This window comes from Pelecanus crispus, chromosome 1 (genome assembly GCF_030463565.1).
Source record: "Pelecanus crispus isolate bPelCri1 chromosome 1, bPelCri1.pri, whole genome shotgun sequence".
Classification (NCBI taxonomy): domain Eukaryota; kingdom Metazoa; phylum Chordata; class Aves; order Pelecaniformes; family Pelecanidae; genus Pelecanus; species Pelecanus crispus.
The window spans coordinates 179,047,176-179,073,841 of record NC_134643.1 but is presented as its reverse complement, the minus strand read 5'-3'; the positions used below and the strand labels follow the sequence as shown (position 1 = coordinate 179,073,841).

The 26,666-nt window shown below is 39.6% G+C and overlaps 1 protein-coding gene across 3 annotated transcripts in view; it reads left to right on the top strand.

Moving 5' to 3' along the window:
* SLAIN1 (SLAIN motif family member 1) overlaps positions 1-26,666 on the top strand; it is a 52,864-nt gene that overhangs the window by 5,303 nt on the left and 20,895 nt on the right. The window contains exons 3-4 of one of the 3 annotated variants that reach the window (XM_075724117.1): positions 24,169-24,318; positions 26,212-26,361. In XM_075724117.1, the coding sequence (XP_075580232.1) occupies positions 24,169-24,318; positions 26,212-26,361 (300 nt within the window). Of the gene's footprint in view, positions 1-24,168; positions 24,319-26,211; positions 26,362-26,666 lie in introns of those variants that run through there. The other 2 variants (XM_075724124.1, XM_075724131.1) reach the window with 2 other exon arrangements.

Below are 26,666 nucleotides of genomic sequence, written 5' to 3'. Positions count from 1 at the left end.
CTGAATCAGTCTCTGAAGGCGTCTGTCTCTCTGCATTGACTATAACAGATCCTACAATGGTTATTGTCCTAGCGATATGCAGTTGAGCTCATTTGCCTAAAGTTAGGTGGACCAAACTGTGGTTCCTATGTTGGTAATCATCCCACCTAGCCTCAGGATGGAATTTGCCTCCCAATTTGGACACCTGAGTTTGGGTGTCTGTGCGTGGCAGTAAATGGGAGTTTCGTCCACAGAGTCGGAGGAATCGGGGGAGCTGCTCAGGTGACGAGATGTAGGTGTTGGCCTTAAGATGAAGTCAACAGCTCTCTCAAGTCCACTGACAAGTAGCAAGTGCTTGGCACTCAGCTCCCATTTGGTCACCTGAAGGTATGTCTGTGTGGTGCAGGGTGTCCCCAGTCCGGCACTGAATCCCGGTGTAGAGGCTCCATTGGGACTGCCCCACGTAGTGCCATTCGAGACGTCCTGGGCTACCCTGGCTGACTTCCAGTCCTGTGCCCTATATCTGCCATTCCTTTGATATCTTGGCCTCCCAAGGGCCTCTCAGATGGGCCAGTGCACCTCGGTATGGGCAATTGAATCGAGTCCGTAATGTGAATGTAGAAACAAGCCAGAGGAATGCATGACCTATTTTTCCTTTACAAGGTATTATTTGAATTTAATAGGCACTAAAGGCATTAGAAAGGCAAATTTATTGTTTCAAATTTAAATCACTCTGTGGTTATCAGTTCAGTCCCTCTCTGTGCAGAAGTCACGTTGAGTGATGTGTCACGTAGATTTACGTTGACAATGAGTTGCTTTGATTGTAGAAAGTTTCTGAGAAATTATATGCCACGTATAAAACCCATTATGGGAGCAGTATGTTCAAGGATGGAATGGACTTCTGTTTCTACTGCAGCAATTCTGTGATAAAGTTGTTTTAATTAATAATTCAGTTAGACTTGATTAACATTTGTATATCTAAAGATTTTCTTTTTATCACCTATACCTTTAGAAATAATATGTAATAAGCAAATGTCATTTCTTACCCTAACTTTGTAGAAGTTGGCTTGAAACCAGGTGTGAGATTGTTGTAAGAATCTAATAATTCTGTTTTAAAGTACAACAGACTTTCTGTAATCTGACTTTCCTGGGTTTTGTTTTGCAGCCCACTCTATCATTAAGTATATGTGTATAAATACATATACATAATTTTATCCTAATTTTAAAAGTAACTCAGTAAGAATGGCATTCTTCTTTCCCGGTGCTACAGTTTCAAACTTTGTACTTGTGAGTTGAACAGCATTTTTCCCCTTTAGCCATATGCCTTGAAAGGGCATTTTAGAGGGCTTTTGAAATCTAGTTGTACCTTTTCTGTTTGGCAGTGAGTCAATGGTAACACTGATGCACTTGAGAATTATTAAATGTGTAGTCAAAAACATTCATAATGTACCTATCTGTGATTTCTGAAATGGGTTATAGGTAGAATTCACTTAGTAATTTTGTCCATTGTGCATTAGCCAAAAATTAATCCAGTTTAGATTGTCATAGCTCTTTAGGTACTGTAGTACACATAGAAATAAAAAGCAGTAAGAATTGATTTTTGTCTGGAAAGTCAGCATATCTGAATGAATGTGCACAGAGAGAAGAGCTGTGAGCCAAAAGAAGTAAAATTTTGTCAGGCTGTTTTTCTGGCTCTTAACTAATTTGTTCTCTCTTCTACGATTTTTAAACCTATGGTCATTTGTTCCTGCTTGTGTAATTTTTCTTATTACATTATATCCTTATTTCCATAAAAGTATTCATTTGTTGTCTGAAATATCCCAGCATGAGGATAGCTCACAACAAGGGTAGAGGTCTTGTGAGAGACTTCTGCCAAAGCAATCCTAGGCAATGAAATAATACAATGATTACTTTCAGGTCTTTCAGGCTGGAGAATCACTTGAATGATGCTAGTTTATCTTTCACCTTGTTGTGCTCACCAGCCTGTTTCTTTTCTAGTGGAAGTGACTGTTCTAAGTATTTCATGGTGGAAGTAAAATTTCATAAATCTTTAAGGGTATAAGCACAGGGGTGGTCTCCAGCAGGTGGTTCTTCTGTTGAACCATTGTGAGAACTTGGACAAGCTTCTCAACCTTCCTCTGGTCTACCACCATGTAGGTAAAGCTTTTATTGAGTTTATAATGAACTAGGCTAATTACAAGCCCTGTTTCTGTAGATTAGGCGTGCTAGCTTTAAGGAGGATAGAAGTAAATGTAACCTCCTATGATAATATCTTTGCTTGGAATTGTTCCTGTTTTCCATGAGCAATTGTAGTGTTGAGGTAGTATTTGTTTGGTTTTTTTTTCTCCATAGCCTGACCTGGATCACTTCTTTCTTTTTGCTCTTCAATCATCTTTTGTTTGAAACCTTTCTGGTTTGTTTTGTTTACAGCAGTTCTCTATCTACTGTAGGGTCAGTTCCCTTCAGTTTTTAGTCTTGCTGTCTGTTTTATTTCTTTAGATTCATGCAAATCAACAGGGCCATATCATAGTCTTAACATTGTGGTGGAGCTTCTATATTTTCTTGGTAGTACTTGGAGATGTTGGGACATGCCAGTATTAAGCCCAGTGAGCAGAGAGATACAATGTGCGAACTTCCTAGTTGGTGCAGATGGGTATAAAATCCTCTGAGATCGATGAGATGGTGTTGATTGACACCCTGGCTGAAGATCAACTGTATAGCTTCACTTCTGTAAAATGCTCTGGAGGAAGCGGATGGATAACTGAGGAGTTAAGAGGCTTAGCAAGCAGTCAGTCTGTAGGAGCTCAGCTTTTATGCAGGGCTTCAAAGCGTATCTCATCCAATTCAGCCTTCCAGACAGAAACCTTCTCTTTCTTGGAGAACATGAAGTATTGGCTAGATTCAGAGTTTGGCTTAGATGAGTTCTTATTCAGAAATGCTGCTTCAGATGTTTAAAAAGAGTAGGCAACAGAAGTCTGTAGGTTTTGCAATTGGCTTCAGTAATTTATAGTCTTAAGATTAAACTCTGCTTCGTTTCTTAAAACGAGTCAGTGTGCTTCAGGGTGAATGCTGTTACGTCGTCTGTGGATGGTAAGGTATGTTGTGAAACAGATCCATTGTAGTTTCTCTCCAATTGCTTATGATTTCACAAAAGCCAAGAATCTCATCAGTGAAATTTTACCTTTTATTGTGCTGGATCCCAATGTCACATGTCAGTTAAGTTTGTCCAAATTTATAACATATCCAGAAGAAAAACTGGTGGGGTGGGAGAAGATTTAATTTGGTGGTATTAGATTCTTTTTACCTGTAAAAACCAAAACTCTTACAGCTAGTAGGGCCTCAGGCAGAAGGTTTTTACCTATGAAACTTGTTGCTTACACAGAAAGAGGCCATGTTTGGTCCCATTCTCCTAATTCACTTCCCCTTCCCAAGGGTTCGTAGTGAAGTCATTTGGTTTGGAGTCTTTATGACGTAAAATACTTTCCATCAATGTGGAATTGCTGTCATAGGGAAATTTTACACTTTAGTCTGTTAACAGCAGAAGCAAACAGAAAATACTGTAAATAGAAGAACGCTTTTATTTGGTATGCTTGAGCTGGATCCAGTGCTGCACCCAGTACAGGGTGGGATTTTTTTATTATTCTAAAATATGTTTAAGTTTATTTGCTGTCCATTGATGCATCGGAGATGTATGTTCTAGCACTCAGGACTGGATTAATAAGATTTAGTACAGCTTTCTCATCCTTATTTTTCATATGTAATGGAGATTAAAGTTTTATGTAAAAATGCTTTTGGGGTAGCAAATGATAACGTGCTGAAGCTTGCAGATGATTGGATTGTTGTTTCCATCATAAATAATAACATTTCTAAAGCTCTAGAAGGAATGAAAGAAGTGGCATGACTGATTTGTTTCCTTTCTGTATATGTTTCTGATAATAAAGGGTGATGAGCAACAGTAACTACTGTCAGCATCTGAGCATCTTTCAGGGAATGTGACATCTCGGAGGACAGGATGCATAGCAATCTTCTGCTGCAGTACAAGCTTAGTGCTCAGAGTGCACTTATACATGCACAAGAGTTATTTCCTATTAGATTTTATTTGTTTGATGTAACATGTTGTAACAGCTGCATAATTCCAAGCAGTTCTTAGAGGTTTTACACTGGATTTTGTAACACAGCTGCTGAGGATAATTTGTGTATTTCAGTTGGGAAAAACTCGGTTTTGATACTCTGCTTAGAAGCATGTGCTTGCATTTCAAACAGAATATTTCTCTCTAGCACTGGAACTTTTCTGCTCTGCAAGTACACCTCAGGATAGAAGTGTTTGGTTGAAAAACCTTATGGCAACAAATGCATAGGTGATCAGATGCTTCACTTTTTATTCATGTCACAGATATCCCTTGCCTTTTTAATATGGCTCTTAGATACGGCTTTTACTTTTTCTTAAATTATAATATGCGTACTATTTAAGAATTCATTTCATATTTGGGATTTGTTGTTGTACAGCTCATAATTAAATCTTTTCTTAGAATTGATTTCTGGTTCTTAGGGTACTTATAAGAAGATGCTGAATTCTGTAGTCTGTGTAAGGGTTGGTAGAGAGGTGGTGTTGGCTTTTACCTCAGTTAAGATACCCACCCTGTTTTAGAATGTGTTCTATTAATCCACGCTAGCTACTGAGCTGGGATTATCAGCTCATCATGAGTGGTTAAGCAGCTAGAAACACTGTCAAATTTTACATGAGGATTTCAGTAGGCTTATTTAAAATAAGAATAATTTATGCTTGCAATATAGACTCAGAAGTCTGTAATGCAGCATTATGTAAAAGCAATAGTAGTAGCATCAATCCTGGCAGTTATGCTAAAAATACAGGCACAATTAGTGTTATCCAGCAGAGTACTAATCACTGGTTTTTGTTTTCAAAGTACACAACTACTTTCCTCGATAGAAATTAAAAAGAAACCTAAGTTTTATTAATGGGCCTGGGGGCATTTGAAATCCTATCCTCTGAAGATATTTTTTCTATGGAAAAGAGGATCTTTTCAAAACCTGGCTGTTCTGGAAGCTGTCATTTCATTTTTGCTCCTGATAGTCAATGTGTCTTGCTCATTGTTCGCTAGTCCCCAAATTATTGTTATAGCTTTTGTCTTACATGCTGACTTTCTTTCACTGCCTATTTTTGATGTCTGCAGAAGAGAGCTGGGAATTAACATTTCAGAATGTAGATGAGCCTCCCCCATGTGGTATATAGAGGTAGCACTGCTTCTTTACTAAAATGTTTATTTCTGTATTTTCACTTTCAGGGAGCACTTTGGTTGTCTTCATAGCATTGCAGCCCCCAAACCTCCAGTCCTACCCACTGGCTAGTCTGACTTGATGTTTGCTGGCATCTCACCTGCATACTCATATGGACCTCTCTCTGTTAGCAGTCCTAGACTGAAAGTCCCTCCAGTGTCCAGCCTGTAGACCTGTAGTTGCTTGACGGTGGGTTCCCAGACCTTGTGTCCTGCTCACTGCCTAGCGTGGTTTGAAGTTTGCTGGAATCTCTCTCATACACATTGCACAGAGGACACCCTTTGCATAGAGAAATAGTTAGGAGAAGAGTTGAATAAGAAGTAGAAAGAGACTGGTCAGGCACAGGGCTGGCTCAGACCAGTGGGCTGACCAGCAGCTTGTTTACAGATGGCCAGCGCCTCTCATTCCCCTTCTCTTCATTTCCCATGCATATTTCTTACCCATTCATTGTGATTTCCACCCTTTCTTTGTCCTTGTCTCCTCCTGAATAAGCATCCTGGCCCTGATTCCTTTTGCCCATTGTTCCTGGCTTTGCTACATCTGTACCCAGGTTTGGTATTTCTGGTGCTGTTACCTAAGTCATCTCAGCTTTACATGGTGTTATGCATGGCGTTACCAAGGCACTGCTGACCTTACAGGACTCTGCCCCCAAAAGTCCCTGATGCTCCCCTTCAGCTGCCTGTCATGTTCAGCTGGTTCTCATGGAACCCCCCTCAACCCCCTGTGAGACCCAGCCATCCCTTGTGGTGCTGTCGGTCACTTTTGACAGCTTCACAGCCTGTTCCTTTTTATGTTGAACCAACGTCTTGTGTCTGGACCTGTAGTTCCTCACGTTGCGTCCAGTTACCTTCACCTCCAGCCAAGGAGGACAAGCCATCTCCTGGCATACCTTCACACAGACAGTATTTAAATTCCCATTATAGCCAATAGAAAGACAGGACTAGGTTTTGTTGTCCATACACACAGTACTGATGCCATTGAAATACCCTGACCAATTGTCTAAATGGCACAAGATGCCTATGTGTGGGCAGCTGAATTGAGCTGTAGATCTCCATTGACTGTAATCAGAGCTTAGATGCAAAAATTACTTGCGGACATTGTAGACACTCAGAGGAAAGGTCTGTGGTATAGCAATGAATGCCTGAAACAGTCCTATGAGAGAAGGTTGATTTCTTTTTCTCCTTAGAAATATATGTGTTAGTGTGTTAAATTTTTAATAAACATTGTTTTTGTTGGTAATGAAATTAATCTTTTCAACAATACATCTATTAACATTGCAGGTGACTTTAATATGTAACCTGTTAATTTGATGGAAGTACTTTAAGAGTTTTGGAAGGAAAATTTATAATTCTTTTCTAATTAAATCTGGATGTAGCTTCAGGGTATAGCTTTTAAATTATTAGCATGTTGGCATATGGCTCTCAAGGTTTTTCATGCGTCATACAGCAGTATGAATTCATTATTTTGTCTTCTGTTTCGAATTGCTTTTTATATATGAAGAAATTCAGTATGTGCTTTATACTGATGCTATCATGTCATCGAAAAGTTATCAGCACACAAGAAGATAAGTTGTGTGAGATAACATGGACATGCATATTTTTAGCATGTGAACGGACTTTAAGTAGCATTAACTTCTTGCTACTTCTTTTAAAGTCACTTGAAAGCCATGTAAAGATTTGTGTCAGAAACGAAAGTAAGCTGTTAGGGCTAGGGACTGTCATTTGTTTTATCCTTCAGGAGTGGCTCATATAATGTAATTCTAATTTCATTGGGCTCAAGGTACTACCGTAGTATAGCCATAGTAAAAGAGTAGGATTGAGTATTAAGTCTTCTTCATCTGACTGGTAGCACATCTTTTTTTTTAATTTGAGTTATTTGGTACTTGATGTTTTTGTGATTTTTGGCTTCAGGCAATTTTTTCTTCGTAACATGTCTTAAGTCTGTTACGGGTGCAGGGAAGGATTTTGTGGCCTGTAGCATGTGGGTGATCACAAATTGGTCATTTGTTGTGTTGTTGCCTGCAAATACTGAGGACTGGGCTTAGCATCCTAACACCTTAAGGTCCTTTCTTCCTAGAAGTCCACCACGTCCCTCAAGTAGCTCTGTGAAACACTAGCAAACTTTCTCAACGTTCTTTGTTCCTTCTTCTTTCTCAAAGTTCTTTGTTCCTTCTTCCCAACCCATAGGAAAGGCAGGAGAGAGCAATTTGTAGACCAGCATGAAACAGGACAAGATGGAATGATGGAGGGAATCATTGCTTCAGCCTGTTCCTCTGTGGTGTCACCAGTTTTCTTTTTTGTCATTTCTGCTTCATGTGTTGCAGTCATATAGGCAACATTAAGAGTGCCTTATGGTTGTTTCTTAACATCTTTTGATACACTGGGTGTGAAATACCTCACTGTAATCACAAATGAATCTCTATTTATAAATTAAAAAAAAAAAAAATCGGTTTGTAAGTATGCCCATATGTTCTTGCTGTGTTGGACTTAGTCCAGAAAGATTTTGTTATTTTTGACCTATATAGGTGCTGATAAATCTGAGATAACTGGAAGCAACAAATGGTTTTTAAGGAGCAGCTTGAAGAAACATCTCAAACTTTGTTGTCCAAGCCCATTTCTGCTTACTGTGGACATGACTGGGTTTGGTCATGGAAATGCTTAGAATATACTGTAGAGTGCCTTTTACCCTAAAAAGTAAGAGTTGGGCAAAAGGATGTTGCAGTAGCGTAATAATTGTATTGATGGTGCTTCTGCAACTTGTGTGCTTTCACTCCTGTCTTTCATACCATTCTTATGCTTTCCCTGTTGTACTGTGCTCTTGGTTGATAATATATTCCTCTCTTCTTCTCTGTCAGCTTATACATACATTACTTGTTTGCAAGGAGCAAGGATTGCCTCTCTATTAAATGCTTGTGCAGTTCTTGCTGCAGTATAGGTACCTCTGGGAGGTATTTGCAAGGCAAAGTTTACTTAGGGAGTCTCTCTGAAGATGTCTGAAATCACCCCAGAGGAGCTTAAATTTAGGAATGTGGTCTGAGTTAGTGCCAGGAGAAATCAGTCTTTCTCTAGGGAGTCTGAAGAGACTAGCCTCTCTAGGCTAAAAATTGTCATTGCAGAAGCCCTGACCCCCATGACAGTCATGACAATGATAATCATAGAATCATAGAATCGTTTAGGTTGGAAAAGACCTTTAAGATCATCCAGTCCAATCATTAATCAAACATCTATATGTCATTTTACCCATTTTTCTAGAAATAACACTCTGGTTAGTCCTTCTTAATGTGACTAGGTTGGTGTTGAATCTTAATTCTACACAAGGATATGTATTCTGAATACTTTGCTGTTCAGAATTCTATTCTTTATTAGACTTGGCAGTCACTTAAACCTCTGTCAGAACTTTTCATAATTGTAAACTTTCATGATTTTTTCCTCAGTTTGGCATTTTAGAAATATGCAAAACCTATTTTACAGTATCTCTTATTTTTGAAGGGTTTTGCATCTTTTCTGTGCTTTGGGTGATAGTGCTAATGCTTTCTCATAATAAGCACATAACTGTGACAGCTGCTATATTTATCCAAAAGCCACAGGAGTCCTGGAGGGTAGTGCTGCTTTTGACCTCGATTTGAGCCCAACTTTTAGCTTTCCCAGTCTGATTCAATATAGGCAGCTGGTATACTTGTGCAAAGACAAGAGTGTGGCATCTTGGAACAGGGGGTGTCAGAGTCAGAAACTGCAGACAGAGAAGCTGTCTTGCAAAACCTTTCCTGCTAGAGGTTAAACCGTGAATAAAGATGGCAGGCAGATACAGTTGTAGGGGAAGTTATAATGTGTTTAAGGGTGTTTCTTGGATGTAGGAGAAATTCAGAACTAATTGGTAAGGTTAGAAAAAATGCAGTTTAGGGTTAACATCTGAATTAATCATTTTCATGTTATGATAAATGATCAGGAAAGTTATAGTGCAACAGACACATATGTTTGGATTCCACCTGGTATGTAATTATTATCCTATACTGCTAAGAGAAGGAAGGAAATTTTCCTTCTATGAGTCTGTTATTTACAGAAGGGGTTCCTTACCTGTTATGCTTACCTCTGTTGCAGATGGTAACGTACAAAAGAAAAAAGAATTGTGTGTGCTACCAGCAATTTTAAATTTAGGAAATGTAATTAGCTATATTTTTTCCTGCAGCCACCTGTTCACCTGAGAAAAAATTTACATCTTTGATTCAAATTGTTGTTAGCATATCTGTTTAGCAGAACAGTACATGTCCACTTAGCAGAACTGTCATTCATCCTGTGTGCCATACAGAAATGAAGTTCTCTCTTATTACTGGAGCAAAACCCTAGCTACCTTATCCGAAGTAGTGTGCTAACCACTAGATAAGTCATTTTTTGTTTTTCCTCTAGTCCAATGAATAGACTAAAGGAATAGGATATCTTCAACAGAAGAGCATGAGAGCACCTTGTGTACTAGCTGAGCTCTGATCTGCAAGGGGAGTTGAACTAATACCTGTCCTTTAAATCAAGAAGAGAAGGGATAATTAGCTTTGCTTTTCATCCTAGATGAATCCCCTAAGTGTGGACTTAAAGTGAAAGGGTGAAGGCACTGCTTCATCTTCCTCTGTTTTGTGAATGGCAGCTGAATCAGTCTTGAAACTGTATTAAAAAATCTGGTTTACTGCATAAATAATCCTTTCAACAAGCTTTTAAATGTTTTTGTTTGTTTGTTTACACCGTGGTTGAATGTTTGCCATAGTTGTTATATATTTGTGAAGAGTTTTAGTTGATGTGATTTTTATTTTGCTTTTTCTCTCTGGAACGGCACTTTTACTACTGTCTCCAGTCTTTTATTCAACTCCTGAGATGAAAGCTGCAGAAAGGGAGGCTGTCCAGCAGAGTTCTGTGGGACTGCTGTGATGGCAATGACTCAGCTTCTGTGCTGAATGCACAGGAAGATAAACACGATGGCACTGACGATGTTAGACCTACCAGTACAAAGACACAAAGACTCAAGAGATCACAAAGCAGCTGTTGTTCTCTAAGGGATGAAAACAGCATTTCCAAAAGAGTGGATGCACTGCTGTCATTGGGGTTTTAAAAGTGCTTGTGGCTGATTAAACTGGAGATGTCTAAGGTACAGTTGCAAGAGATTAGGGAGATTTATTTCTGCACAGAGAAGCTGTATTAGGTTAACTGGTTTTGAAAACAGGCCTCCTTCTCAGACTGAAGTTAAGAAAATATGAGATCTGTGCTTTTTTTTTTTGCTATGTATAAAGCAGCTTGTGGACAAGATAAAAGCTTCTCATGTTCTTAATAGCCTTGAAGGGTACACTTGTATACAGAGCATATACAGGCACATAGAAGACCTCACCCCTCCCTGTTGTGTTATCAGAACATAAGTAGACCCTGAGTTGATCCTGTCAATGCTTACAACCTGTCTGCACCATGCAGAGGCATGCCAAACAGCCTAGTTCCAATACGTCCACACACTGCAGTGCAGTGCTGCATGGATAATATACATCGGTATAGCTGTCACTTGGATCCAACTTGAATGAATCTCATGATGCTCCTTGTATTTCAACTTTGAGGTCACATCTTCTCTAGCTAACATATATGTCTCTTTCTCGGTGTTAAACATGCTGTAAGTGCTTTCAAGATAAGGTTCATACTACTTTATTTAAGCCATCTTAAACTTCAGGCTTGAAATCAGGGACTAGTTGAAAAACAGAGACATCTCCAGAGCATGAGATCTGTCTTCCTCCAGTGACGGGGAGGGACAGAGAAGAGCGTAGTTGGTTCTGTAGGACTGGAGGTCAAATTTGAATGCTGAAAATTAGTTCAGGATGGAGGAGCTGCTGCATTTTGCAAAACATTCTTCCTTCACCTCTCCCCTCATGGGTGGCTAAAATTCAGGTTAGCTTCCATACCATTGCTTTTGTAAGAATTTTTACTCATCCAACAAAATGAACTTCCAGCCTTATGCTGTGGTAAACTGCAATTAATTCTGTTGAAAGCAGGCCTTCCACCACTTCAAAATCAACCTGAGACAAGAATCAAGTGAAGTGTCTCCAGTCTTGGTAGGAGGGGAGGTAACTAAATAAATAGTATTAAAAAAATGGTGTTATGATAATCTTTTGTAATTGCATCCCATATACTAGATAGGAGCAGTAGAAAAGTTGTAGTAGTAGAAATGTATTAGGAAAAAACCCCATGTTGATTAATACCTATTGAAATCACTGGAAGTCTTAAACTGACTTTCTTGTGGTTTGGGTATTGTCCTTATGTTAGTTCCTTATGGTATTTTGCCTACTAATTTTGGGGTGAATGTCAAATAACTTTGAGAGGAGTCCTCTGCTTTATACTTGAGGTTAAAAAATATGATAAGGTGAGATTCTGTATCTATTGGTTCCCACGTGACTGAAAAAACAGCAAGTTCATGCTCTTGATTTGGCTGGTGGTCATCAGTACAAACTGTTTAAAACTCTGGAGCTTGATTCCCCATAGTCAGAGATTTTGCTTGAGGAAGGCTTCGCAAAGCTTGCTTTGACACCACAGGGTGGTTCTGACCCATTACAGAGCTACATGTTTGGTATTCTTGCTGTTGTACAAGTGTTAGGAAGGCAGGTCTGTGCTGGAGACCAGAATGTAGCATGTTTTTATTCATCAAGAATGCAAAAAGATGTGAATCCATGACCTGCTTTGGCAGAAGTCCCTGGTATATGGTTGTGGAAAATTCTCCTTTTATTGATATAACTTTGTTAGTTCATGGCAATGCTTGCAGTGTTGACATAAAGAACAACTTTCCTCAGTGGTGTAAGAGACATTACAGGTCCTGCTACAGTGTATTGGCAAAATACCCCTGTACCAACAGGCTTACTTGGTCTTTATTAAGTAATTCAAAGAATTGAGTGCCTGTATGAAATAGACTGGTTTGGGGAATCGGGTGTCTTTGAACTACAAGAGAGATGGCCAAGAAAAGCATCGTTATCGTAAGTAGTATTTCAAGGAGTAATCTGACAGAGCTGTCCAAAAATGAATTTACCTTTACCAACTTTTACTGCAACTGAAAAAAAACCTGTCCCTGCACCTGCATGACTTGTACAAGGGTGGATGAAGCCCCTGCGTGAATAGGGGACATGAAACTGCTTCTCCTTCCCTTTGGATGCTGAGGCAAACTCTACATGTAAGGGTAGCCCAAGGGACCGAGCTGCATGTCTGGGGAAGAGGAGGACCTGTAACGAGTCACATTCCGAGTATGTGTACCAGATGGATTAGTAGCTTGAAAGCCTGCTCCTGAATAATAGATAACCATGTCCAAAGTGGCAGGCCAGATTTCTTTTAAGTCAGCTTTACCACCAGATAGTTTTTAGGATGATGAAGTGCTTACTTAAGTGCATAGATTTATGATCATGGGCCCATATTATGAGCAAACCCGCCCACCCCAACATGCATTATTAAGCTTATATATGATACTCAGTTTCTCTCTTCATTGATCCAGAATCTCAGCTAGCGAGGGTGGTGAGTTAGAGGGTTCAGCATGGCCCAGGGGACGTGCCTGGGAAGGTTTGTAGAGCTACAGCTCCCCAGATCCTTTTTGTAAAGTAGTTTGCAGAAGAACTGCAAAATAGGAACTCTGGTAACTACTCTCTGTCTCAAAGTGGAACAACCCATCCTTGTGATTTGGTACTGGGACAGCAAGTGCTTCCTCTGGGGCACAAGGAACTTCTGCCTCTTCTCCTGGTTAAGGCAGTTTAATAAGCATTTTTGTTGAATATCTTGATTAGATTACGGGCCTGGCTTCAGACTTTAAACTTTCTTTGTTTCTTTACAGCAGACTTGAAAATTAGTGACATAATGACACATTTCATACAGAAATAGGAAATATTAACTGTGTGTATTCTGGTCAGCACTCTATAGCTGTATATAACCTTTGCACAGGGATAACTGTAAAATACAAACACTACAAGCAACCTGATTTCAGGTGGGGTTGCCAAGACTGCACCTCCTTCCCCCTCCACGAGCATATGCCATTGCTACCATTACAGTAAAGGCACCTCTCTGAGAGATGATGACAGTGTGGAAGTTTTGAGTCAGAGAAAACAGATTTAGGTCCTCCTTCTATTTTTGATAATGCTATGCTCCACAGAACTGTGGTGTTAATAACCTAGCACAGTAGCTATCAAACTGGTCACTAAAGCCTCACTGTGTGAGAGCTGCATCCTGGGCAAGCATCTCTGATGAGGATGCTGCAAATGTTGAATTACAGAGGTTGCGGAGGTGACTCCTGCAGCTGCATACTCCTTGCTGCTGCTTATCTGCAGACATTCCCTTGACTCCTTCAGACCTAGAGAGAATGTGTCATATGGGTCTGCAGAGCAAATGTCCACTGGATTCAAAGAGTATGAGTTATATGGCAGACAAAGTGCCAGGGCTCTGCAAGCAGCAGGGAGTGTAGAGGTGTCCTGAGACCCAGGCATTTAAAGAAAAAGACAAGAAGATGGTTTTTTCAGTTCAAAATTGAGTTGGTTTTGCTATTTGTGGAGTATTGAGACAAATGAAGCATTAAACTAGTGTTGAGTGATTGCAAAATATGCTTTCCACATTACTCTCTGGGATTTTGCTGTATCACACTGTCACTTAAATATAGCTAAAGCAGTTACCAAAGGTAATGAATTCAAGAAGGAAAATAAGGTTGGGATGGGTTTCACAATGCTTATGCAATGAGCATGAGATTTCTGACTTAGCTTGTGGTGATGTTACAGAACATGAATGTCTCTTTTACAAGGGTAACGTTAGAGTGCATGTAATCAATGGTAGACCTGTGATTTATAATGGAAAATGTAAACTGTGTCACAAATTGCGCCAAGCAAAATGTTTTCCCTTTGGATTAGCAGGCAGTGTTAAGCAGGTAGTGAGTAAAATGTGATTCGTGCTGATCATGATGCTCAAACAGCATTAAAGTGGTCTGCGTGTCATAACTTCTGACACTGCTTTGCTTAAATCTAATGCTTTGCGATGTGGTAGACTGCAATAGCAATGTCTGTGTGAAGACACCTGTTTCACGTTGGAGGAATGAAGCCACCACCCGTAAGTTAGTGTGGTGTGGAGCTTTCTCCAAGTTTATTTGAACTATTTGAGACCAGATTAGTTATACCCACCAGTTTGGGTGCAGCTAGCTGCTTGTGAAGCTGTGCTGATTGTGCACGCGATGGTAGTTTCTTGCCACAGTCCTGCCTTTCTCTAGGTAGATATACCAGCCTCCTCAGAGCTTCTTTAGGGCTCTTGGATGCTCTGCTCTACTGTATGATATAAACAAACCTGCAAGTCTCTTGTGGATCATGGAACAAATGGAACATTTGGAATAAGATCATCTTAGGTTGCTGTGGTTGTGTTTTCCTCTCATCCCTTTACATGGGCACGTAACCTGCTTTCTCTTTGGCAGGGATATATGTCCTGTTCTAACTTCATTTGTGCCTACAGGAATTGTTGCCCCTTCAGATCTACAAGCTGAGGAGATTAGATGGTGGTTTCTTTGCCCGTCTCGGTTAGCACATGTTGGGTGAGCTTAACCAGAGACCTGATAATTTACAGTCAGAACAGTCTGAGGCAGGAGGTCTATCCAGCTGGCATGGGAAGAGTTGGAGGAAGAGAGGCCATCTTGTCTAGACTGTGCTTTTGCCATGAAAGGTTGGATCAGATGATCCTTGAGGTCCCTTCCAACTTGGTAATCTATGAAGATGTTTCTGTGGCCTTATGTGCATTGTCTGCACATCATGGTGATAGATCTTTCTTTACCCTTTGAGTGACGTTGTAAGGTGGTTACCATTTTGTTCCCTTTTTTGTTGCTGATTGTTAAAATACGATGCAAGTGCTGTTGTTTTGCTCTGTGCTGTATATGTAAGCAAACAATCAGTGTCAGACTTCGAGTTCATCTCACCTGCCTTCAGACACATTGTAGAGGCTGTTCTCTGACAAGCGTTTCTTTTGGAGGCAAGACTGGCTTCAGCAGCCACACCTTCCCGCTGCTGTTTTCTGCTTCTCAATCTCTCCCTTAAATGCCCTGGTACAACTGGGCTTCATCTTCCTGGTAAAGGGGACTGAGGAACTCTTCCTTGTTTAAAAAAAATAAATTAACAAAAAGGTCTTTTTAATACAGATCAGATAATTGATCTGATTTAGCATGAAGTCTTGCAAGGACAGTTGTACTTGCTGGTGCAGTGTACCAGTACAGCTGAGAGGATGGCATGGGGAGGATTGGGGTAAAGCATTAGCCTGTAGGAAGGTAGCAAAGGTTCCCCTTTCAACTGGAACTGCTGCCGAGAAGATGTTCAACAACTTTTAAGTGGATACCTACAGCTGTTTCAATAGGATGGATGCTAGCATTGCAGTGTTCTAGTGCTGCAAAATAGTTGTCTTTTTCAATGGCTTAGAAAAAGGGAAAACTGAATGCAGTCTCTGAAATCTGTTTTTAAGCTCTGTTTATTGTTCTCTGTGATGAATGTTGTCAGAGTGAGTTTCGTTTGAATATATGCAGAGATCTGTATCAGAGCCAGTCACACTGGGCTGCCTTTGTAGGCGGTGCAGACAAAGAGGCACAGCTCATGTCCTTTTAAAGTGGAGGTGAGGTGAATCATGCCCTATTCTTTCTCTTTGGAGTATATTGCATCCCGTGGTGACTAGGTCAGCCATTAATATCTATACATAAGAACATCTTTATTGCGTCTGCATGACACAGGATCCTGCATCCAAAAGCGGCATAAGTAGATACTAGAAGAAAATGAGAATATGGGGAAATAGCATACATGCCTGCCCCAACACCATCCCAGATGTATTTCCGATTCAAAGACTGACTGAACCAGATGTGAACTCTGATTTAGATGTGATTTATTAACCTTTGGATTCATCTTCTGTGAATTTCTGTAGTCTCCCCATGTAAATTTTTGCATTCACAGTGCCCTTTGGTAAGAATTCCTTGTTTTGGAAGGCTCCTAACTCCTTATTTGAAGGCTCCTAAAATTAACTGGGGTAAACCCTCACCTTAATGAATGAAATGCTAATAATTTGGCAGAAGAATCTGGGGGTATATATTTTGTTTCCGGTTACCTTATGTAGTAATACACAAGAATGAGTCTTCTGCTCAGACAAATATATCTTATTTCAAACTAGCTGAAATGTGAGAGCTTGTATGCTCATGTGTTCTAGTTCAGAATCCACCAAACTGAATGAAAATGCATCAGACTGGCAGTTCACATAAAAAGGCATTTGCTCAGTATGGGAGCTGGGGAGGCAACAGACATTTTGGCCCTAGGGCCAATACCTCAGTGTAGCATTTGTCCAGTTTCTCAAAAAAGGGGTGCTGGGAAGCCAAGTTTGGCGATTACCTCTGCTCTCAACATTTGCTTTTGGACCTCTGCATGCAGGGAGAGTTGTGCACACAGAAAGAAAATGAATGCTGAGACAATTACGTTTTTCACAAAGCCTCTGTGCTTGTCTGTTTATATAGCTGTTTGGTAAAAAGTTTGCCTTAAAAAAAAAAAAAAAAAGAGCAAGTTAAAAGAGAAAAAAACAACAAAAAACCCAGACCTCCAAAGCACATAGCTAGGATGCGGTATCCTTTTATGTAGGAATTTTGTAGGAGGTAGCTCATACCTTTCAATTCCATTTTCTTCTAGTCTTTTGAATACTTTGATGTTATTTTAATGACAAAGTTGGGTCAGAGATGGTGGTTAGAGTCATTCTGCCCTTCAGCACACTGCAGTTGGAAAGCACTGTGGCTGTTTTTCCAGTACATAATGTGTCCAAAGACAATTTTCAGGTCAGCCTTTCGCTGAATTACGTTGAAATAGAGTAGTTTTGCATCTGTCTTGAAAAATATATAAATCTTCCCTGCTCACACTGACAGGTAATCATTGGCACAACTGGAGTATGTCAGACAAAGTGCGTCATTCCTGAATCTTACTTAGGTTTACGTTTTTGTCACCAATTGCAGTATGCCAAACACCACTGCTGATTGCATTGCTTTGCTGTGCTAGCTGAAAGTCCTAGAAACTACTGCCATTTAGATAGGCTTTCTGATTGTACCTTGAAAAGAAGTCTGTGCTATTTTTGCTGGGGCAGCTCTTGAGGTATATGAGTTGTTGCAGTTCTGTATATTTAAGCAGATGCATACCAACACATACCAACTGAACAGCTTTCTCATTTTACAGTAGTATTAGATCCTTTTATATAAATTTTCAAAAAGGACTTGCTTTATGTGAAGGAATTGGGAAACAAACTTTTTCAGCTACTCCCAGTTCTCACATACTATTAAAACTGAAGTTCTCACATACTATTAAAACTTAACATTATTTTTCAGTTTTCCTAGGCTTAGAGGAAAGTGGGCAATCTTTATGGATTTTCTCAGCTCCTCCTAATCTATCACTCTGTCCAAGCTATAATGGCTGTTGTTTTCATTAGACATTTGAAGCTGACCTTGATTTATTTTTATTATTTTAAATAGCACAAGACAAGTATTTAATCTTTTTTTACTGTACATGGCAATCCTGTTTCTTGACTATTACAACCACTGTGAAAACTTACAATTTTATAGAGAAATTACATCCTTGCAAAAGACAAGGTAGTGCTATGTAGTTTCTCACTAGCTGACCTATGTTAAAAGCTTGAGAAACCGTAGGATTTAGTGTAGAAAACCAAAACCAGAGAAGAATGTTGCCGTATGTTTGTTTGGTTGTTGTAGGCTAAGTATGGAGGTTCAAGGGTAAGGATGTACACTAAACTGTATTTGAGACCCCTGTTTACTGACTCTTGAGTCCCCTTGTGTAGTCTACACTTAGGGGGTTTCTCTCTGTTATCGTTGCAGCTGGGGAAGAGGGGGTGCTTTGCCTCTCTTGACCAAGAAATCAAGGAACGGAAACAGTAAACAAGCCCCAAGAGCATTTTGTGAGCTGGATATGGCAGTGCAGGGAAATTATTTCAGGCAATAACAGATTCAATGTGACTGAAAATGTGCATTAAACGTACGAAGTGTAGCTCTGTGCTGATGTGGCAAACTTTCTACCACTAGATGGATGGCTGAGGGAGCTACAGCTGTGGTTAGGAAACTGTACCTGCTGGAGCAAGCTGTTGAGATGACCACGGCTGATGGCTGTGGGAGACTGGAACGAGGAGCGTGCTGCTTGACAAGTTGAGATGTTCTCTGTACAATAGCATTCAGCAAGATGGGAATATGTAGGTGCCCCAGACTAGCTTCCAGTTTTACAGGTACAACTTAATACTCTTACAGTAACTAGAGCTGAAGACATTTCTGTCTTGGGCCCTGAACTTGTAATCCTGTAACTAATAAAAAAGCAAATTTTTCAAAAAAGTAAGTTTTCAGGACTTCTAATTGAAAAGGAAAGCTTTGAAGCGGTGGATTCAAATAAACCCTGGAAGATGTTACAGTCCTTCTCTTTTGAGCACAGAAGCTTGAACACCTCACCTTGTGAAGTAGACCTGAGGATTCTATGTACTTCTAAGATCCATGTATTTGGGACCTACTGAGGTACTTGAAAGACAGTATCTACTTAGGCTTTGCTTTGAAAACTTTGCCACCTGAAGATCTATTCCTACACGATGGCAACACAGCGTTGGTTGCAGTTGAGTATCTAGCACCTCTCTTCTACCTCAGGCTGCTTCAAGTTCTTACAGGAGCTCTGGGTTTTCCAGGGACCTGAGTAAATCTCTTCAGGCTGGTGAGTAGCAGTCGCCCACATTTCCGGCTTCTTGAGCAAGTGTCCCAACAATGGCACTGTTGAGCAAGTAGTGGGACTACCTTCATCTCCTCTTCCTCTGGCTGTCTTTTCAAACACATTAGCCACTTGTCTGTTCCCAGGCATACATCTAACTGCAGGAGGAGTTTTCAGAGTCTGAATCACTGTTTTCCAGGGACCGAAAGCAAAGGTTAAATTTTTACACGGACCGAAAGCAAAGGTCTTTGGGAGGAAGATATTAGATATGCCTCACTAAGGTGATACCTCTTAGCTGGTTTAGATATTTTTGTCTACAGTAGGGAGAGGGTTTTGAATTCCCTTCCAGCACTCTAATTTCTACAGTGAGTGACAAAATACTTCTGTTTCCTATGCAGGACTGTGCACTTTGCTCCTGAGAGAGGTATTTTGCTTTTAAGCGTGGCTGCTGTGCAACCGTGCATATGCAGAACGCGCCAGGGAAGTGGTTTGGGTTTCGTGCTCTGAGGAGAGTATGTTGGCAGGAAAGTGCTGTGTGTTCAAAACTTGCAGTTACTGGATTGAGAGTGCTGTAAGCATTCCTCCAGTTGCTGGCTCAAAAGAGTGTTTTTGTTCAGGCTGTGTAATGAGTACCCATATTCAAATATCTGCATATGTGCAATTCAATTTATTTTTAGCTTGAGCTTAAAAAGTATTTTTGACTTTGGCCTGAAGGCCTGTGTAAAACTTAAGCTAAATGAGTGAATAAACAAGCTAGATACCACCTCAGATATAATTTAGTATGGTTAGTCAGTAGTACAACACAGTTACTTATGACTTTATTGTTTTCTGTCTTTATAGCAAAGAAATATTTTAATTTTTGTCGCTTAGGGTGAAAGTAAGTTACCGTTCTGTCAAACTGAGTTCACTGAGTTTCATAATGGAGTTATGAAAATTGAAGGTGTCTAAAATGTGCATGTACTTCTTTTGGTTTCTTGGAAACCCTGATAGCCTTAGTTGATGTCCTAGGTGTGTATATATATAATGTCCTAGGTATATCTGATTTATCAAGTACAGGACCTGTACTTGAACTGTCTGTTTACATCAGTGTAACCGCACAAAATGAAAACAACATAATGAGAATCTATGCTGTTCATACCTCGTGTCCCAGCTTCTGAATGTTCCCATTGATTTGAATAGCAAATTTTGTCTTCACTTTCAGAAACATGCTTCTATATATGTTTAGAAATTGTGTACTTTATGCAGCTTAAGTGAAAAATAGCTTTTAGTAAAGGAATTGGGTTAGATATGGTACAGCATGCTGTGGTTTTACAGGGTGCTCTGTTCCTTTTGAGGCATGCAATTCTGTAGTTGTTTACTTGTTCAGGTTTTCATGTGGAATTTCCCATCAGTTCTTATCAAATGCTGATTCTTTGCAGGAGTCAGTATGGTGAATATTTGTGTTTATGTCGTTGCTTATATTTTTCTATGTGAGTTACTATTCTTGTCTGGTTTAGCATTTTGATATCTCCAGGCAAGTTATAAAAACAAGGTCTTAATTAGTTTTTAAACCTTAAGTTGTGTTAGTAAATATTTTAAAGTTATGAACAGGCTCACTTGTTGCTGATTATATTTTCTGTTTTTAAAGAGACGGTTTTGTTTGATTATGTAGTTATTTTGCCAAGTCATTTTTTAAAATATGACAGTATACATTGTGCAGTGCAGTATGTTATGAGCAGTCTAGTTACGCAGAATTGATCAAAACCAAGGAAATCATACCTGAAAAGTTGGGCACTTCCAATCCAGCTATACACTTCGACTGGGACAATTTGTGCTTATTGTGTTAGAGAACATTAGTTCCTTTGTTGGTGTGAAAGGCCAAAGGTTTCATGCTTCAAGAAGTCAAATTGTTAAAGCATTTAACTCTTTGCCATCGGCAAATCAAATGGATTTTTTGGCTTTTTTTTCTCTTGATGGCTCTTTAGATACCCCTGCTTTCCTTTCCATGGCTAGTACTTTTTCTTCCTTCAGTGCATCTTCAGTATAAGGTACTCAGAGTAGGATTATTCATGTTTCTATTCAACTGCAAGGGTTAGAAACTTCCTTTGTTTTTTAAAGGTACCCAAGTTTCTTTTTTCATTTGTGGGCAACCAGAGTTGGAGCTTGAAGAAAGAACTACAAATATTCTAAAATTCAGAGCTGGACAGCTGGGCTCTTATACATAAAATAAAGGTCTTAACAACATTGTTTCATCCTCTGGAAACAGCCTACTGGGAACCGGTAACTAAGAGCAAGTCCACGCATACCATAGTGGTGTTCTACCATGCTAACCAGGGCAGTTGCACAACCAGTTTGGAGCAAAATAGCTATCCTAAAATGACTATCCGTTGCACAATTTGAGGATTTTACAAATTTTACATTAATTTACGCCTAGATGTCTGTAACACATGCTTCCTACATACTGTTTTATATTTTTGGCATAAGACTTCAGTAAGTCTAATTTTGCTGTCTTTGTTAATACTGCAGAAGTACTCAATATGTACTTTGATATTTCCATTTAAAACCTAATGAAAACATTTTTCTGTATTTGTTCCTAAACAGTGGAGTTAATTGTATGCCAAAAAAGTGTCAGTCCTTTGCTGATGCTTAAACACTGTGAAGTTTTATTTTAGGCATGGTGGCAAAAGTTATAGAAATGGGGATATTTTAGATTGGTATATCTAGAGATTTAGTGTACAGAGAGATTAGTGTAGATAGAGTTTCTTGGCTTCTTCGTCCATCTTTCCTTGAGAACACATACTATTTGTGAAAGAGGAGTTTGGAATCTGGTTTGCCATAAATACTAATTATATTCTTCATGTGGGTTCTTGCTTTCATAGTCACGATAACTGTTGCTTTGTGCTTAGTGGGCCAGCTCACAGCAGTTATTGTAGAGAATAATGAATGATGTTTATTTGTGCTGTACAGTTGACCACATCTGGGGGTGAGAACACACTGGCAGCTAATTGGCCTGGCAAATGATCAGGCTGCTACAAAACAGGATCTTGTGTTAGGCAGAAAAATAAAATTGCAAGGAACTGTCATCCCTTGCTTCTTACTGATGTTTTCTAGTGGAGGTGACAAACATTAGCTGTGGATATGATACTGAGATCTACTATCGTGTGCATTTCTTTCAATGAATGCCTCAAACCAATTTGCAGTTATAAACTCCTTCTAAGTTAGCCTCATCCCCAGCGATCTGTGTTAATTACTACTTTGTAGAGTTGTGTCCATCTGCGTTTGCTCTCCTCTTTGTCCTGGAATGCTTGCATACTTGACTTTCGAATGGATCACATGACTGAATGTTAAGGACAAATATCCTTGCCTGGAAGTCTGTGTTGTGTTGCTTGGCATTGAGCGATTTCCTAGAAGTGGTGCTGATGCTGCTCCTAGTTAGTCTCAGATCTTTAGATTGCTTGAAGCTTGAAGGAACTAGAATCATGAAAACTGATTCTCTGATGAGGGGACAGCAAAGATCACAATTTGCATTTTTATGTCTTACTGCTCTGTAGTTTAGCTCCCTCCCACAGCAACTGAGCTTTGCAGGTGCTCCCCTTCTGCAGCAGCCTGCTTTGTCTCTGTGCTGGAACCAGGCGGTTGCCTTCGCTCCAACCTTAGTGGCGCAAGTGGGAAGAGTAGTAAAGGCTGGTTATTTCTTACAAACCCAGGAGTACCTTTGAGTGGGACAGCGCAAAAGGAATAGGGGGGAAATAGCATCTTTTGGACTGATGACAAACTGATTGCTCCAAAAGGTTGCAAGGATGAGATTGACGGCCCGCCAACGAGATACACCTCCCTGCTGTTCCCACGGCCGCTCGGTGTTGATGTTAACAAGAAGGAAGAATAAAGTTCTTATGCCCTGCTAAATCATTTTGTCGACGGTGAGGTTTTAAAATAGAGAGGGCTTCAATATTATTTGAATATCTGTGTTTAAAATGACTGGATCGACAGTTCCAAATAACACTGCAGATTTGTGGTATATAAGCAGCTGTGTGATGGAGAACAGCTTTTCAGAGCTTTTGGTCCCTTCTAGTTTTGAAGTCCGGTTTACGGCATCTGACACAGCAAAGTACACCTGCTAAGCATCAAGATCATGCTATTGATTTCTAAGCTGGGTATAGATATGTTCCTAGCTCGCTCCTGTGTATCACTGTACATAACATCTGTCAGGACAAAATAGATCCTGTCACAAATAAACATGCAATAGTATCATTTGTTTTTCATCTGTACAAACTTTGTTTGTATCTGAATGGGTTCTCTGAAATTTACATTTTTTTTAAATTTTGCCTTTTCGTTCTACCTAAAACAACTTTACTATATATTTATTTTTTGAAGAATGTGTGGATGTTGTTTATTTTACCTTCTGAATGCATGTTAAAAAATAGGCAAACCAAAGGACAGTTGTATTCATATTTTACTGGATAAGCTAAGAAAATGTAAATTAAGTAAGCCTTTAGCTTTTTTGCCTACTCTGAGCTGTCTTTGGTGTTACTGAGCAGACCAGATGCCTTGCAAGCTTGTTGTAAGCAATATGTAGAAAAAGTGCCCTGTTCTATTATTTGGTTGATCCTCAAAAAAAAAAAAAAAAAGAAAAAATATGTCATGCTTATGTAATCAGGAATTTGATGCTGTAAAAAGGGAAGGAAAAATATGGTAGCCTAAAAGCTTGCTATGGGATTACAGTTGTTTTTAGCACTTGGTGGTTAAGCATCTTACTGCTGTGTCTCTGAACAATCATAACTGATCTAACTGCTAATTCATTTGTGTGGTGATTGATTGCCATGAACAATTCCTTGAAGAGGACTACAAATTTCATCTGTGTTTTTCTATTAACTCTAGTGGTTTTTACTTCCTTTGTTACTTTGTGTGTTGGCACACAAGTGATGTGTGTAATAAATATATACCAAAAATGGTGTATACATAGAAAATGGTAAACAAGACATATTTGCTAGAAAACTTTTTGGAGCACTTTTAGATGTAGAAGGCTGTGCTGATCCTGTGTCTTGCTGCTGAACTTTGACCATTATTTTCCTTTTGCTATAAGTAAAAACATATAATGAACAGATTAAGATGAGATTATTTTTCTCTCTAACAGCACTATTCTATTTATAACTGAATCTTTTTTTTTTCCCCCTCCTCCCTTGCATCTGTAACAGCTAGCCGATGGCGGAACCTCTTCTCTACACCTGTCTCCTTGGCTTTTCCCTATAGTCCTGTTGCAAGACTCACCCCATATACCAATGGCTTTAATAGTCCCAGCTTCTCTAAAACCTCCAGTAAAGCAATACTAACACCTGAACGGACAGGTAATGCTTATCTTTCTATTGATTTATGGTGCTTACAAAGTTGCTTAATTTAATCTAATCTTGCTAGCATTTAACAGCGATACACTGTTCAGATGATTGTATATAGACTTTCATCTCAGAGGGAGATTTTTTTAAATGACCTGAAATTTGGCAGTTAACTAGTAGTGTAGGTTGTCTTCTGTGTTGCACAGCACGTTAAAGGGAAGCGATGCTAGTAAACAGAGCTTATTTCTCAATACTGGTTTACCTGAGAGTATAGTTGTGGCTCTGTCAGCTTAAACAGTCCCCAGCTTTGCCCTTCATTGCTTATTTCTGCCCCACTGTGCCCCTTCCTTATGCCTACAGAAACATTTGTGCAGCTGTGTAATGAAGTTGCAAGGAGAACTTACGTGTCATAAAAATAGCTGGCAGAATCATGGCTGTTTTCAAGCTGGCATTGTTGCTACTATCCAAGATTTATTTTGTTTGTCACTGATTTTCAGGTGACACAGGAGTTTTAGGAAAAATACAAACTTTCTGTGGGCTGTAAATTGCAAAGAGTTGCATTTTTCCTTCTTCACTACAGGTATTGGGAGTCAATTTATATCTGTGACTTCTTTTAAGGTGCAGTGGAGAAAATCTTCTGGGGACGAGGCATTAACATTTTATTGCTGATGGGAGCACATGTGGTCTAAGGAAATTAGCATCAGTGTCACACTTGATCTCTGTGCAATTTTCTTTACAATGCGTGAAATCAGTGCAGAAAGCCCTGTTAGGGATATGAGCACTGTGGGTGAGATACAGCTCCAAACTGAACACCTGGTGTAGGTGCCTGTGTGAGCAAGATGCCTAAGCTCCCCTATTCAATGGGATGTAGTTTAGTTCCTAAATGAAGGCCTCTCATGCTATTTGAGATACCCTCAGGTATCTTGTCTAGCTTCCCACCGCTGCTCCAAAAGGGCTCAGCTGTTACTACCTCTGCAAAACCTCGAGGACCATTGTAACTTGCAAATGTAGAAAAAGCAAACACATTTACCCCTTAAAATCCTTCCAAAGCAAAGTAGTCCCCTGTGTGTCGTTTTCTGTCGGAGGTATTATTAGACAACAGCTGAATTTAGGATGAATTTTAGGTGACTGTTTTGAGCCATGCTAGAGGATGCAAACACATCTGTGATACAGGCACAGCTGATGAGCCATCGTCACAATGGTTCTTGCCCTGCAGGCTGTGGGCCTCTGGTGGCCCAGAGGATATTAGAAAGTGATTTACTGTTTTATTTGAAGAATTTTTCTTTAAAGTTGGGCAACAACAAGCTCATGCAACTAATTACAGTTTAGTTTATATTTTACTATCATGCAGGGAAAAAGTAGAATCCAGAGCCCTCTCCAAAAGGTAGCTCTGTGAAGGAGACAATGCTTTCTCTGTTGTTGCATAATGTTTAGTCCTAATTGTTATTGTCATTGATTTATCTGATGATTATAAACAATTAAAAAAACAGTAAAAGTTAGATAAATGGCTCTGATATAGAATCTTGAGTACTGAGTGGAAGTTGGTGACACATACTTAATTTTCAGAAAAGAGTAGGGAGAACCACAGCCCCATAAGAAGGATTCAAATGCAGATGTGTTTAGACTACGCTAGCTAATATGAGCTGTATCAGAACTGTATTGGATAAATTATTCATTGTCTGGGCTATTTTGGGAACAAGCTGAGGAATTCATGATCTGTTACTACACGTACTGCTTCTCATGAGTATCAAAGCCCTTTGCTAATTGTTAGTGGGTTGCACTACACCTCTGAAAGTTTTTCTGTTACACAGAAAATATTTTAAGCTACTATAACATAAAGGGTAGATAGTCGTGAATGAAAGATGGCCAGACGTATTCACAGACTAAAGGTTATGTTTTCTTACATAGGTTACATTTCTAGGAGTTCCCCTTTGAGCCCACAGTCATCAATAGACAGTGAACTGAGCACCTCGGAGCTGGAGGATGATTCCATTTCCATGGGATACAAGCTGCAGGACCTCACCGATGTTCAGATCATGGCTCGTCTACAGGAGGAGAGTAGGTGGCTTTTTTTCATTTTTCAAAATAGTCTGAGGAAGATTTCCTGTAACAGTCAAAACTGCTCCAGTCTGGTCTCAGTCAAGTGGATCTTTCTTAAACAGTGTCACCTCTTGAGTGGCAGGTGGAAAAACTCTTCACCTGCATGGAAAAGGTGTGCACGTTGTTGGGTCCAGGTTAATGGTACTGGATCTTTCAAAAGTCAGTGCTTATATATTTCTGAATCCCAACTGGTAGCTCCATACCCGTTGACTACATTTAGGTTTAGAAGACTTAGAATGTCTTACAACATTAAAATAATTTTA